We start from the raw sequence: 14,997 nt of genomic DNA, 5'->3' as shown, positions 1-14,997 counted from the left end.
TTGGAAGCTTTGTATGTTAAGGGGCTTAAATGGTATTTCATAAGCAATGGAGAGCCACTGAAGGTCCTAAACTGGAATATAAGGCTGGGATAAGTCTTGAATTCTGAAAGTTCTATCCAAGTATAGTTGTAATGTAGCCTGGAATGAGAACCAGACACTGGATACCTAGCAGGAAGAAGCTGCAATAATTCAGTCAGGAAATGCTAAGTGCCTAAACTATAGCAGTCACTCTAGACATGGAGGGGAAAGAACTGGTTCAAGCGACAGTAGAAGAGCAGACATGTGTTGATGTAGTGATCTGGTGAAGGAGGTGGAAAGAAAGGGACAGAAGACTGCAGAGTGAAACAGATTTTCTATCTGGCCAATGGATGAATAAGAAACACAAGAGTGGGGAACAGGTTTACAGTGAAGGTAATAGTTTAAATATTCATATACAGAGTCATAATGACTAGGACATTCTGAAAATATCTATTAGGGAATTGGATCTCCTAGCCTGGAGTTCAGGGCACAGGTTCAGGCTGGGCCAATCACAGCAGGGAGCTGGAAGCTTTCACTAAAAGCAGGAGGTAGTGGAGACAGAAGGTTAAGAGAGCACGAAATTTTAGAGACATTTGTGGACAAACTGCCATATGTGCTTCAAGAGCTCCTGACATATTTCCTGTCCAACAGCTTAGGACAGTATGACTTAGTTCCCTAACTCCTGCCCTCCTCTTGCTTCCCACAACATTCTCCAAAGAATAGGCCGGTGATACTTTAAAGTGGAAGTCACATTATGTCATTCTTTGCTTCTTAGAATCAAATCCAAACAATTTGGCACAGACCAATAAAGCTTACTCTACCTGTGATCTGGTCCCTGCCTATCTCTTGACTGGATCTACCATCACATGACCCACAGAGTATGTAACAGTGTGATCCAGCCACGTGCTTCCCCTCAGGGAAGCACATTGTTGCTTTCTGTGACAGGAATGCACTTTTCTAGGTCTTGTGGGTTGGCTCCCTCTCAAGGTTCAATCTCTCTTCTGCAGTGTTACTTCCTCAGAGACCTTCCTTGACCAGTCTATGTTCCTACCTCTACCCATTCTCCATTCTCAATCTCTAAAACAATGTTATTGACTATATAGCATTGACCATTATCTGAATGTGTTGTTTATTTACTATCTACTGTATAGGAAATGGTGAGATACAAAGGTAAATGTCCACATTTATTATTAAGGGAAACTGGAAAAGTGGGATTGAATCACATAGCTGAAGGGCTTGAATTCCCATTGAGGGGTTTTAATTGGTTAGCTTCCAAGCAGCTACAAAATATGTTTGAAATAACATACATTTTAATCAACTATACTCCAATATAAAAAATCATTTTGCTACTAAAAAAACTGAAGTATATCAGTAAATCTTGTCAAATGTTTTTAAAATGTTTGGTTAAAAAATTATGAAATATAATCATTCTATAATACTCTGACCCTATACTGTACTCTGAGACATTACAAACTTCAATTGGTTTAACTACATAGAAAACTTTTAAACAAATGAATGACGAGAATATTAAAAAAACTCTAGAAATAATACTTGAAGTTAATTTGATGACTTTAGTTTTGTAATAGAATTGTATGGTTGGTCCCAATCTACTTTATTACCTAGCTTCCTTTTCATTTCAGTGTGGGAGGCATACATCAAAATGTCATTAATTTTAAAATGAGCACCAAAGTGTACCAAGGCTGACTCTTCTACACACTCAGTAATGCAGTTCTATCCATAGTTTTAAGCCAATCACTGGTGGACCCAACTGTGATATAACCAGACTTTGGCTGATGGAAGTGTTTTAAAGATGGGGTTATACTGCTGCTGCTGCTGCTAAGTCACTTCAGTCGTGTCCGACTCTGTGGGACCCCATAGACGGCAGCCCACGAGGCTCCCCCATCCCTGGGATTCTCCAGGCCAGAACACTGGAGTGGGTTGCCATTTCCTTCTCCAATGTATGAAAGTGAAAAGTGAAAGTGAAGACGCTCAGTCATGTCCTACTCTTAGTGACCCCATGGACTGCAGCCTACCAGGCTCCTCCATCCATGGGATTTTCCAGGCAAGAGTACTGGACTTATACTGAGCCCTTTCAATAAGGCTTGGGAATGGAAAGGTCCTTGAACCTTTCAATTAACTTCACTAAACCTTAGAGGGTATCAGATTCAGATTTGGGACACCCAAATGAGTAAGACACATTTCTTGGCTTGAAGGAGGATGCAGCACAATTAAGTGAACTGGGTAATTTTGTGTAAAGGTCAACAGAGATTATTTTCCCAAAATGACTCTTCTTATCCTTATCCTTGCCAGCCTATGAAATGTGTGTGGATTTTTTGTTCTTTCTTTTCCTTACTCTTCTCTGCTTTCCCAGGGATAAACAACTTTTCAACATAATGTATGTATAAATATAAAGTTTATTTAGCATAGTGTTTAGAAAAATAAGTTCACATCATTTCAGAAAACAAATAAAACACTTAATTGTCCAGGCATAAACCCCTATTACAGTACAACATACATACTTTAGATCTTTGGTTGGGTAATTAAGCACAGAAATGTTCTGGGACGCGCTCCGTGTGCCATCACCTGACAGTGCAGTAGAGACTCCGTTACCCACCCCACGATATACATTCGGTAAAGATTTTCTCTTTGCGTAAGGCACAGTAAAACCATATTGAGTATATAACTGGTTGTCTCTAAACATACAGTACATGCAACAAAAGAATAAAAATTTTTGAGAACCCTGAAAGCCAAAAGTCACATGCTATATAATTTTGATTAATAAAATGTAAGGTGGTAATAAGAAATTAACATGAAATGTATCAATTAGATACAAAATAACTGTTACGCTCTATTATCTAAGTTCTAGGAAGACTTTTAAAACATCTTCTGTAAAATGTAGTTCTTTTCCCCACAGCCTTCCTGAATTATTTATATTTTTATGATGAGATGATCTGTCAAAAACATTTTAAACAATGAAGAACTTCTGGTTATATACTAACGCACACTTGTCTAACATGTAGTCGAGCAGGCTGCAACGCCTACCCAATAATCTAGCTTTGAACATGCAAGACGCAAGGGCATATACAGGGAGATTGAAGGTCTGTGTGCAATTTAACTATGAATTTTATCTATGGCTATAACATCTACTTGCCTTTCATAACACAAGAAAGGCAATGAAACGTGTACGATTCAGTCTTTTCATTACTATGGATACACGTGAGCTACAAAGCAGTACAACACAGGTGGCTCTTGCTTGACTGAGGGACAAACGCATGTTCTCTTTATTAAACAATAGATTGTCCTTTATTGGATGTAACTAAGAGCTAAACGCCATATTCTGACTGATAAGAGTGCATAGAGAGGCTCACATTGAAAATCCCGCAGCCAGCAGCAGGGGTTGGGGTTTGAAGGAGAGTTGTTTACCCCTATTCTGATTCCTCTTTGGTGATCATTAGAGGGTCATTTGCAGCATCTTTAAGCATTGGTTTATGTAGGAGAGAAATTCTGCCAAGGGTTCTGAGTCTGGCCCTTAGCAATGCAAAAAATATTTGCAATTCTGTGCAGGAAGATCATGGGGTTTATCTTATTTCATTCACATATATATGGGCTTCATACAAACTGGCCCTTATTTTACTGAAAGAACAGAAAAGAACAGTAAGTTCTTTATAATGTGCATTGATTCTTACCTGGTATATTGTGTAGCTACCTGGAGTAATTGTAGGGGTATAATTACATAATGTTAGAGTATGAATAGGTTTCCTAGGTAAGTCTTAAGTTTTGTGCTATCTTTTTTCTTTCTTAAGGTAGAAAATAGGAAGAACTGTGAATAAAAGAGAGGCTTATTATATTTTTGGAAGACAATATAAAACTTTTCTAGTTATATATGTATAACATATATAACTTTTTAAACTTTCCCATCTTTCTTACTGGATGGGTATTTTAAAATTAACAAACTCTTGATATCTGCAGCAATCAAGTGGAAAACATCATTTTTATGTAAACTACACTATAGAACCATGTAATTAATCTCAGTAACATGATCAGCACACACCCAAAGAAACAAGCTGTATAAGTAGTGGTGGAGTGGAAGAGAACTCTAAAATGCCTGACATTGTAAAACAAAACAAAAAACATGTAATTTCAGCAGTTTAGGAACATTCACTAATTCCATTAAAAAATGAGATCTAAGTTCGTTATCAAAATGATGGAGGAGAAAAAATATGATGGGGGAGGAATTCTTCAAAGGGCTCTTCATGTATGCCTGCAAGTTCCATTTGCAATAACAACAAAAGTGAAATCCTCTATGGCCCTTACTCAACATGCTGGACTGACGAGCATGCAGAGATCTAGAGTGGACCCTTTGTTGCGATCTTAAAGAAAGCAAGATGTGATGACATCTTCATGTTCTACAACTTTCGGTCATCTCTGAAGAGATAATTTCCTCACTTTTCTTGCTTTACAGAGACCAGAGACTTTACTCACTACACAAATGTATTTGTATTATTACATCTTCTCTTCAGAGTCTTGATAACAACTGTATAACCACAGCTCACAGCATTATCAAACAAGCTGCTTACAGAAACCCCCAAAAGATTTAAAGAAGATGCGATAACATAGTGCAAACAACAGTCATACGTCATAATGCAACAACCGATTCAAAATAGAACCAAGTTTCAACAAGACATAATTCTGCTCATTAGAAGATACAAACTCTTTCCTTACTTTAAAATGGTTGTTTTCATAGCCTCCAGAATTGGTTTTGTTGGTAGTCTGTAATTGTTACTTTTAATGAAACGTTATCAACAATAATTAGTTGTTCAACCATTTGCATCATAAAACATTAAGTGAAACTTAAGTTCTTCAGATTTAAAGCAATTCTGTGAAAGTAACCCTGTTGGATAGTAGAAAAAAGTCATCAGTGCTTCTGTTGACACTTCTGTACCTTAATAAGAATAAAAAGGCCACAAGGTAAAAAGGCACGTAGAATTCTATAGAAAATATATTTAAATGAATAAGAGAGTTGCTAAATAAAGAACAAGAATGTGAAAAAAAGTACCAAAATTCCAATAATGGGAGTTAGATTTCCTGTTTCAGTGTTATTAATATTGACCTTAATAGACTTCTGATAAAAATCATTACTTTTAAAATCCTACAAAAAGTAAAACTTTGTTGGAAATAACTGTTCACTTCCTGTTCAAACAATAAAAATAAATTAAACAGTACCAAAACATTTTTTTCAGTTCATAGTGTCTGAAGTATGAGAAACATATACAGCATAAATAAAATTCACTGTAATTACCCAAATCCTTGCTTATAGGACTAATATATTTACACTCATACTGAAGCTTGTTTCAGTTTTCTTAGTGGAGTTGTGAACTTTCTCAGCCAACTAAACTATTAGCAGTCACATTTGGAATTGTATAGAGACAAAGCAAGACTTTCACAAAAATGCTGAAAAACAGAATTCATATATTCAAAAATATATCCTTCGAATTGTATGAAGTACCACTTATGCTTCTTAACCTTACCAATGCCCATGGAGTAAAAGTAAACAAAAAGAACTGTATTGTTTCTAATGTTCTGTAGTGATATTTAATTTTCTACCTTAAGTGTATACATTTTTAATTTAAAAAACTACCAAGTTCCATTTGACCTTAGAATTAAGTCAACCAAACGATACACTTTGACTTCTTGATACATTTCATCTCTCATGTCTGTCTCCATCTATTGAAAAGAGAACCAAAAGGCTATAGTAATGCAGTTCTACTCCTGCATATTTAACTGTGATCTTCAGCATATTTAACTGTGATCTTCATGCAGATCAATCCAAGGTCTCTTGAATGCATTTACTTGCAAAACTAATGTTTCCCTTCAAATGGGAAAATGCTTTATGTCCTCAAGTCTTCATGAAAAGATTTGCCTGCTGATGCCAGGGGGAAAAAAAAGGAAATTAAGTTTACAAGTCTTGCATATCTTCATCCAATTGGACAGTCTGGAGCTTGGCAAGCTCTTTCTTGTCTGTTTCCAGGTCTTCACAGACAGTCTCCACCATGCTGTCTAGGACATACTTGGATTTGGAGTCCAGCATCATTAAGTTGCTTGTTGTCTTGCTCTCAGAATTTGTTAAGAAATTTTCTTTTATGTTAGCTACTGATTGCATAACTAAATGATGTTCTCTGACAAAATCCTGGTGTACTGTTGGGGAGGGGTGACCCACCTGGTCTTCACCCGTGGGAACTATTTCCCCAAGGGCAGCCTGGGTCATGGGTACTGATAGTAGATCTTGACCAGAAATAAGGGAGCAGTTCTGAAGAGTTGCATAGTTAGTGTTGTTGACTGACGTCACAGTAGATTTGCTTGCCACAGGTGCAGACATTGGCTGGCTATCAGCAATGTCAGGGTTTAGCTCAGTGGGATTTAGTAGGGTTGGGGAAGTCAGGGAGAAGTTGTGAGTTGGGGATACATTAACTAATGAGGAGGACAGTGGGTGGAGGCCACTTCCGGAGATACTTTCAGAAGATAGGTTTGCATTTACTTGTGCATTCTGATTGACAGGCATCAACTGAGAAAACACCAGGCTCCTCTCCACGCCCTCCTGTTTAACAGATCCTATAGTCTGGCCTGAATTAGGAACAGTGTATACCACTGCACTGGGAGCAAGAGAGCTCAAGAAAACCTTTCCTTGTTGGACTGTGGCAGACTCACTTGTAAATGTGCTCCCATCTGAAGTGCTTGAATTTACTGAAATATTACCTAAAAAAAAAAAAAAAAAGTACAGCTTATCATTGATGGAACTGATAAGGAAAGAAAAAAGTTACTTTTTTACGCACATGATTTTTCTTGAGCACTTACAACTACAGATTTCCAGGCTCTGCTCCTGAGAGTCTGACTCAGTAAGTCCCAGAGCAGGTATATTTTTAACTCCTTGAGTAATTCTGGTGACGAAGCAGGAGCAAGAACTACTGGCTTAGAAATCAAATGTGAAAAAAAATCTTTTCCAAGTTCTAATTTCAGTTTTCTGGCTCAGTATTGCTAAGACTTGTTATCTCTCAGTTAGTTAAATAGTTATTGCTAGCTCTGCCAGTTAGAACTAGAAAACAAATGCAAAAGAGAATGCCTTTGTTCATGACAAGCTCAGTAACTGACATAAAATATAAATGGAAATGTAAAAAATACCACAAAAATGAGTTACCCTGGGGCTTAAAGTTAACCATATAAACCTGTACAGACAAGTTGCAATCTTTCACCAAACTAACCATAAAGTAATGTCAACAAAACATTCAATAGATTTTTCTTTCTTTTTGTTGTACTAGTTCTGAATTTTCAGTATTGTAGTGATAGAATTAATGATAATAATGAAATGTGCTTTTAAAAATACAGATCCAACAGCATTAGAACTAAAGCTAATGCTTTTAAAAAGGGTTTCTATCTTTTGAGACTCTCATTATAACGTTCTGCAGAGACCAGAAGTAGAAAAAGAAATATAAGCAGAAAGCTGAGATGTTCAAATCAGCTAATTTAAGACAATGCAGATGAAGACAACCTGCCCCCCACCCCCCTTTACAAACTCCCACCATCAGATAATACCCTTTTCCTCTGAGCCTTCACCTAGGTATGGGGGAAAATGGCAATTATCTTGCCATTTAAGGAAAGGTGGGCCTAGGGGAGTTTTGTGACAGAATAATTCAAATGGGAAGTTTACCTTGATCTTGAATTAGATGTGCAGTAGATACTCTTCATTATTTTGAGAAAATACTCCAATGTTAAAGTAAATATTATTTTGAGAAAACAGTTCAAAGTTAAAGGTAATTCACCTAAAACATTTCCCTCCTTAAATTACTAGAATAATTGTGATTATGTTGCCACCTATATTGATAAATGTCATAAATATATGTATGTCTTCCTAACATTTTTAAGCACCCTAAATGCAAAGGCATGTCTTTAAACAAACAAAAAATGAAAACTTTATTTGAACTTAAGAAAAACATTTCTATGCATGTTTCAGCTCTTTTCTAACATAAATCTTTGTTTTAGGTCAAACAAACGAAAAAGGCTTTAAAATTCTTGTTGGCTACTAAATTGCAGTAAAAGACATCTGAAATAGATGTTTACTTTGTCGCGTGTTTGTGAAATTATTTGCCAGTGTATATGTGAACAAAGTTATTTGTTATTTTTGGATAGGGCCATATATAACATAAGAGATGAGACATTTTCTCAAACTGCTATTGCATATAAGTAAAATAATGTTTCTCAAAGTTTTTATATTATGAAATACATACGTGAAGGGTAAAAGCCGATATGATCTAAAGCTTGATATTTAAGTACAGTTGCAATTGAATTAGAAATTGAATAATTTCAAAATCAATTTAAAAAACCCAGCTGTGAAATGATCTACAAAGTATAATTTTATAGTGATATTAAAAAAAGGGCTTATCTTCTTAGATTATAAAGTGAGTAAAATGTAGAAATTCTGCTTTTCTATGTAAATTTCAACTACAGAAAGATAATCTACCTTGTCTAGCCATTTGTAAGAAAGGCATGGTATCTATGAGAAAGACTGACTCCCCAAATACTTTACTGAGAACTGCAATACACAATTACTCTAAGAGAATGTTGCTTCCTGGACCCATCTGGTTAAACTTATGTCTTCAATTCACCCAGACAAGTCTAAGGATTGACAGTTCTGTCATTTGATCTTAGCTATTTTAACTGAAAATGCTGTTCTTATTCATACTGAATGTCCCATTGTAAGAATTAACTATTAGTCTGTAATAATTTTCCATGGCAGCACTTCTTTAGATTATGTATGAGAAGTATTCCTGCCTTTCTCTTCCCCAATGTATACACCATGCTTTTCTGCTCAAATCTGTTGTCTTTAAAATGTTATCTACTATTTGGAAATTTCCTAAAGAGAGAAAAAGGGTTAGATCCATATTAAAGTATTATACAACTAAGCACTTTGGCTTTCTCTGTGGCTTGACTATTTCTGCCCTGTGTTGGATAGTGACTTAGCGTAATCTTTTCTATAGCCTGGAACAATGAAGAAATAAATAGCATGCTGAAGGACTGTTGTGTGTTACTATACTGCCATTTTACCCAAAGAGAAACAAATGTGCAGAATGGAATTCACTGCACAACAATATTTCCATCAGTACCTCGAACAAACTGAAGTAGACCATAGTTGTAGAAAAAAAGAGATTGAATAAATTGATTTTTTTTTAATAAAAACATTTTACAGGAAGCTGATCTTTAAGGCAAAGTTTCTTATTTTTGTTTCGGTAAAAATTTGGACTTTCAGATTTGCTTCCACAAAGGCAAAATATGCACTAACACCTCCTACTTCTGAAGTCAGGGGGCTCTTCAACCTCCATTCCAACCATTCCTGTTTCTATAGAAAAACAGTAACACAAAGCTCTCCAGATTTGCTTAAAGTCGCTGAAGAACTGGCGTATCAGGCTCAGGTCCTCCAAATTTCATCTCAGTGCTTTCTTTAGGAGATGTCTTGGTAAAGCCAGAAACATAAAATAAGGCTTACAGTTGCCTTCATAAAGAAACCCACACATTTAAGAGGCTAGTATACATGCAGAACAAACAATCATATATTCCTCTGTTTTTCCTTTAGGTCTGTTAATCTTACTTATAGGAGGAACATGAATCGAACACAAATGATCCAGTCTTTTTAGCTTGCTCTTCTAAAACACCTTTTGCTCAGATAAATGATGCTTAGGTGAAGTGTACACATTCTTACCAACTGCTTGGCTCATTTTGTGTTCTTAGCAATATTATTAATTTTTAATCTTAAAATATCAAGCAATGGGTTACTGTGTAAGTACCAATTGACTTAGCATATTTCTATAATTGTAGAACTGGCAGGACTCACTGTGAACTGTATTTTTCCATTCAGTTGTTGGGAAAATAAAAGCCCACCCCCAGGATGCCAGGGAACCAAGCAAGCTGGATATTACATGGATGTTGTGAAGGAGGAGAAACAAATTAAGACTATTCTGCAGCCGTAGCAGCCGTAGCAGCCAGTAAGGTACCCGAAGACTAATAGCAATCTATAGCTCTCACCAAATGCGTCATTTACAGCAGCTGGCTAAAACATTCACTGATGCATTATGGTACCAAATAAGACTTTTACCTTGTGAAGCTGCCACTGAAACAGGAGGCAGCTGCAGTGGAGAGAATCCAATGCTCCCATTAAGGAACTGGCTGTTTGCTCCAGAATTGGGGATCTGGACGATGCCATACTGGTTAATTTGCACTGGTGTGGTAAAAGTCACCACAGAGCCTCCATCCTGGGAAGCCACTGTTTGAATACCTTCTCTTTTCACCTCGGCACTGGGTATCAGCCCTGGGAACGACACGGGAGCACTGGGGCTATAGGAGGTGGTGGCTGCTGAGTTAGCTGAAGAGCTCTGGAGAACTTTGAATTCCTTCACGTCCTGGGAGGTAGACCCCAGTATGTCAGTCATGGATATACCATTGCTCATAATGTTTGATGCCATTTTTGGTGGGTTCAAAGATACTGTCTGTGTATTTCCCACACTTAATCCATTAAGGATAACTCCATTGGGTCCCTGAATGAAAGAATTACCATTAAGGAAGACAGGTGAAGTACTTGCAGGTACCAAACTTCCGTTCAATAAAACTCCAGAGGAGCTTAACGATATTTTAGCATTTCCAATTTGTTGCATATATACTGGCTCCAGGTGACTGGAAAGGCTGAGGTTGGTGACACCATCGGATGAACCGGAGAGTTGATGAGGAGACAAGTCTTCATGACCCTTGCTGGATTCATCTTCAGTGCTAGGATTGCCATCTGACTCACTGTACAGAGGAGGAAATCAAGACGTTCAGAAAGTCAGGGGCATGACAAGGTACATAGCGCCAACTGTTTGTAAAACCAGCCTCGAACCCCATTAAAAGCTGTGTCTAAGGAAAGCACAGCAGAAAATCTTTTAGTCTTGTTTTAGCTATGAGGGATTTCAGCAGATTTTGACCAGGGTATCTAGGAAGAGGAATTCTCCTATCTCAGTCACCTTTACTAATAATAAATTCAGAGAACGCCCAGAGATCTGAAAGATGTAAATTCAGCTAACAGGATTTACAGAATTGTATACTTTTTTTTTTTGGGTAGCCCTGAAATTATTTCTTACTGTTAAAAATGCTTCTACCTATACCATAGGAAAAAACTCATCAAAAGGGTGGTCAATCATCTTGCTTTAGGAACTCTTTCCCTTCCCTTCAAACCAATTCAGATTAGGGTGGTTTTGGAGGTAAATGAAACTGTCAAAGGAGCAGGAGATGGGAAATACTGGCTTTTGTTTGCCAGTTAGTTAACGAGAGATCATATTCTCACCTGCTCCCAAACTTCTACTCCACCAGATTGACAACTGTTTCATTCAACAAAGTGGCTGTTTCAGAACTGTTATGTGCAGTCGCCTTTGAATCCAAAGGATGCCATAAGGGCCTATTTAACGAACACCAGCCAGTGCCCTGGGGAGGTGGGAGGGAAAGGATGTGGGTCACTCAGTGGCCTTGTACCTATCAGACCCCTTCCCCAGTACCCTCAGTTCTTCTGCTCCGTTGCAGACCAGACTGTGTTCCTCACCTCTCCGATTTGGGGGGAAATACCAAATCCAGGGAATGGTAGTGGTGGGGGTTTCCCATTTGGTCTGAGGCTGGGGGGGTGGGGGTTGGGGACGGGGGGCGTAGAACAGCGGCCGTTTGGAGCGCGGCGGGACTTGGCCCAGTAGAAGATCCGACATCCCTGCAGTGCCCAGCAGTCGGTTCGCTTTCATGCCTTGGGGAGGGGATTACTCGGGCTTTGGGCTGCGGGGCCAGGAGCGCAGAAAGCGCTTTGATTTACGAGCTGAGGCTGAGCCGCCGTCGCCGTCTGCGAGGGTGACTCACCGGGGGTGCGGGTGGGAGGTAGATCCGGAGAGGGGCCTCAACCAGGCAACTGGGCCGGGGGCGGGGGTGTGGAGTAGGGAGAGAAGCAGGCTGAGCGTGACGGAGGAGACCCGGGGAACGCGCCGGGGAGTGGAGGCTGCAGGGCAGCTGGACTGCGCGCCGCTCCCACCCCCTAGACCTGGCCTGCAGATTCCGTAGGCGATGGGATCCGCTGCCTCAAGCAGGAGCGGGGGCAGGTGGCGTGGAGTTACCAAGGGGCCTCCTCCGGGTCGCCCCGCAAGTCTGCGGAGGGGTGCACGTAGGTCGGGGTGCAGGCCGGTCGCGGGGCGCGTTTTGTTTTGGTTACCGCCAGGCCGGGCTCGGACACCGAGCCTTCCTCCCTGCCTGGGGCGAGGAATGCCGGAGCCGTGGCTCGTAGCTCCCGGCCCCGCGGGAGCGCAGGGCAGGAGCGGCCCACAGCGGGCTCTGGAATGCGCCGGGCGATCACCTTCTCCCGGCCGGGCCGGGCTCCCCGGCTCCCAGATTCCGCCCTACAGCAGAGCCTACGAGCTGCTTTTTGGATTCTTTCTCTCCTGTCCCCGCGGGGTTGGCTTTACACTTCGTCCAACAATACAACACAGAGACTCTCAGACTAGGTGTCTGACTCAGGAGGACGTACCAAACAGGCGGAAAACCCGGTATTTTCTACCAGTTGGGAAAAAATAAATACCTGGCAGTCAAAAAGTTCAAACCCGCCAGGGTGGGCGCTCAGAGAGGTGCGGAGTGGATAGCGCCCCCACTTCTTTCCTGCCTCCCGCCCGGTGCCAGCCTGCCTCTACCCCCCATCACCACGCCAGGAAGGAGACACGCAGTTGTCCGGGGCCAAGGAAGCAGTCCCGCAGCCCCACCACCCCCGAGGCGCTGAAATCCGATCCGAAGGAGTTCAGAATCAGGTTTCAAAACACCGCAGAGCCGAGCCGCACCAACACCCCACAGTTGCCGCGGCCGCGAAGGGAACCAGCGAGGGCAGGGTGAATGATTAACTCTGTCACATAAAACCTCGACACCCCCAGACCCGCTTCTGCGCCGCCAGCCCTCCCCCCCCCACCCCCGCCCCGTTCTCCTTCCAGAACGGCCACGGCCACCTCCAACGCGGGCCCCAGCCGGCCGAACCCTGGGGGTCCGGGGAGCGCGCGCGCGCGCTGGGCTGGCGTGACCCCTCTGAGGCGCAGACCGGGCCCGGCGCTGGCAACCTCCGTGGGCCTCGGGCGGACAGGAGAACTACCGTTCCGGCGCCTACACACGCTCCTTCGCCCGGACAGAACCGGAGAGAGAGTGGCAACTTCAAAGCCGGCGGGATGGGGGTGGGAAGCCGGGCAGTAGTGGCCAGCCGAGGTGGGGGCGGGGACTGAGACCTAGGCGGGCGACCAGAAACTTCTGGGGGGAGGTGGGGGAGGGTAAGGAGAGAGGTTCCCCCGCCCCTCGCCCCCCCACCCCCCGCCCCGCGCCCCGGGCCGGGGAGAGAGGTGGGGGGCGGGGAGAGGTGGGCAGCCGGACCAGGCTGGTGGGGAAGGTAAGCGCCATGTTTGCGAGCACTTGGAGGAAAAGAAAGCTGGGAAGGGGGTGGGGGAGAGGAAGGGGGAGGAGGAGGAAAGTTGGCGCTCACCTTTTGGACTGGGTCTCGGAGGGGTTCCGATCGCGCTGCCGGCGGTTCTTGAACCAGTTGCTGACCTGGGTGAGGGAGAGGCCGGTGATCTTGGCCAGGTGCCGCTTCTCGGCCGGCGAAGGGTAGCGATTCTGCTTGTAGAGCTCCTTGAGCGCGTTGCGCGACTTCTCCTTGAAACAATACACCGTCTCCTCGCCGTCCCAGATGGTGCGGGGCAGGGGGAATTTCCTGCGTAGCCGGTACTTGTCCACCGCGCCCAGCGGCCGGCCGCGGGCTCGCTCGGCCTCGGTGTAGCGCGCCTTGTACCAGAGCTGCTGCAGCAGCGGGTGGTTAGCCGACTCGAAGCTGTGGCTCTCGAGGATGCTGTAGAGCTCGGGGTAGATGCCCTGGTGGAAGGCCACCAGCGCTCGCGCCTTCAGCAGGCTCTCGTTGCCACGTAGCAGGTCGCTCTGGGGCAGGGACCACAGGAACCGGGCCAGGCGGTCCAGGTTGCCCCCCTGCTGCAGCGCCTCGCACACGCAGGCGACATGGTCTGGCGAGAAGGCCAGTGGGGTCTGCGCGGCGGCGGCCGCGGCGTGGTGGTGCCTGCCCAGAAGTTCCGAGTGGAGTTGTACCTGATCCACCGCCGCCCCGGCCGCCGCCGCCACTGCAGCCACTGCCCCTTCCTCTCCGCTCACCCTGGCGGCGGCAGCCGCGGCGTCCCCCGGCTCCAGGGGGAAAGGGGCTGGAGCCGGGGGGCTCAGCCCCGCCGCCGCCGCCGCGCCCCCCGCCACTTCTCGGGGCGCCTCCTGCCCCTCCGAGGCGCTTTCCATCCCATTCTCCTGCTTGATGTCCGCCGCACTTGCAATCTGCCCGGTGGGGGAGGAAGAGGACATTTTTTTGTTGTTGTTTATTTTCCTCCCTCCCTCACTCCCTCGCACTCTTTTCCTCTTTCTTTTCCCCTCTCTTACTCCTCCTTCTTCGTCTCCCTCCCCCCTCCCCCCCTCCGGAAAGCCCACTCCCTCCCTCCTGGTTTCGGCTGGATCTGGCCGATCAGGTTTCCCCCCGGCCACGCAGTCACCATTAAGATAGCTGCTAGAGCAAAGTAGTGTAAAAGGATAGCTGCTTTCTGCTGTTCCCCCAACGTGACTCCTCCGGTTGCTGCATACTATATGGCACTGGCGGCCGGGCCGGCTCGGCCGCGCCACCTCATTGGCTATTTCGCATTCAGAGGGAGGAGGAGACACAGTTTCTATCCCTGTCTATCACCCGCCTCCCACTCCACCCCTTGCAGTTCCCTCTCCCTTGACCCCCAGGCACCTATACCTGAAGGAAAACACCGACATTCTTTTCAGGCCCTGCTTCTGGGCGGGAACGTGCCTAACGTGGCCTGAAAACTGGACAGAAGACTCTTTGAAAGAGAGTCCCTACGATTCCAA

General features: G+C 43.6%; 1 protein-coding gene across 3 annotated transcripts; it reads right to left on the bottom strand.

Annotated features, from left to right (window-relative positions):
- Positions 1–2,414: 2,414 nt before the first annotated feature.
- SIX4 (SIX homeobox 4) lies at positions 2,415–14,726 on the bottom strand. 3 transcript variants are annotated; one of them, XM_086320379.1, is made up of 4 exons: positions 14,640–14,726; positions 13,580–14,427; positions 10,160–10,848; positions 2,415–6,771 (listed from the first exon to the last, which is right to left on the bottom strand). In XM_086320379.1, the coding sequence occupies exons 1-4, from the start codon at positions 14,640–14,642 to the stop codon at positions 5,975–5,977; spliced, it is 2,337 nt and encodes a 778-aa protein (XP_086176505.1). In that variant the 5' UTR covers positions 14,643–14,726; the 3' UTR covers positions 2,415–5,974. The 3 variants fall into 3 exon arrangements, with proteins under 3 accessions (XP_086176505.1, XP_086176506.1, XP_086176507.1); XM_086320380.1 differs by lacking the exon at positions 14,640–14,726 and having other exon boundaries at positions 13,580–14,572; XM_086320381.1 differs by lacking the exons at positions 13,580–14,427; positions 14,640–14,726 and adding an exon at positions 11,381–12,382.
- Between the last annotated feature and the right edge of the window lie 271 nt (positions 14,727–14,997).

Source organism: Bos grunniens, chromosome 10 (genome assembly GCF_055505025.1).
Source record: "Bos grunniens cultivar Pamir isolate PY7600 chromosome 10, Bosgru_T2T1.0, whole genome shotgun sequence".
NCBI lineage: Eukaryota > Metazoa > Chordata > Mammalia > Artiodactyla > Bovidae > Bos > Bos grunniens.
This window is presented reverse-complemented; position numbering and strand designations above follow the sequence as displayed.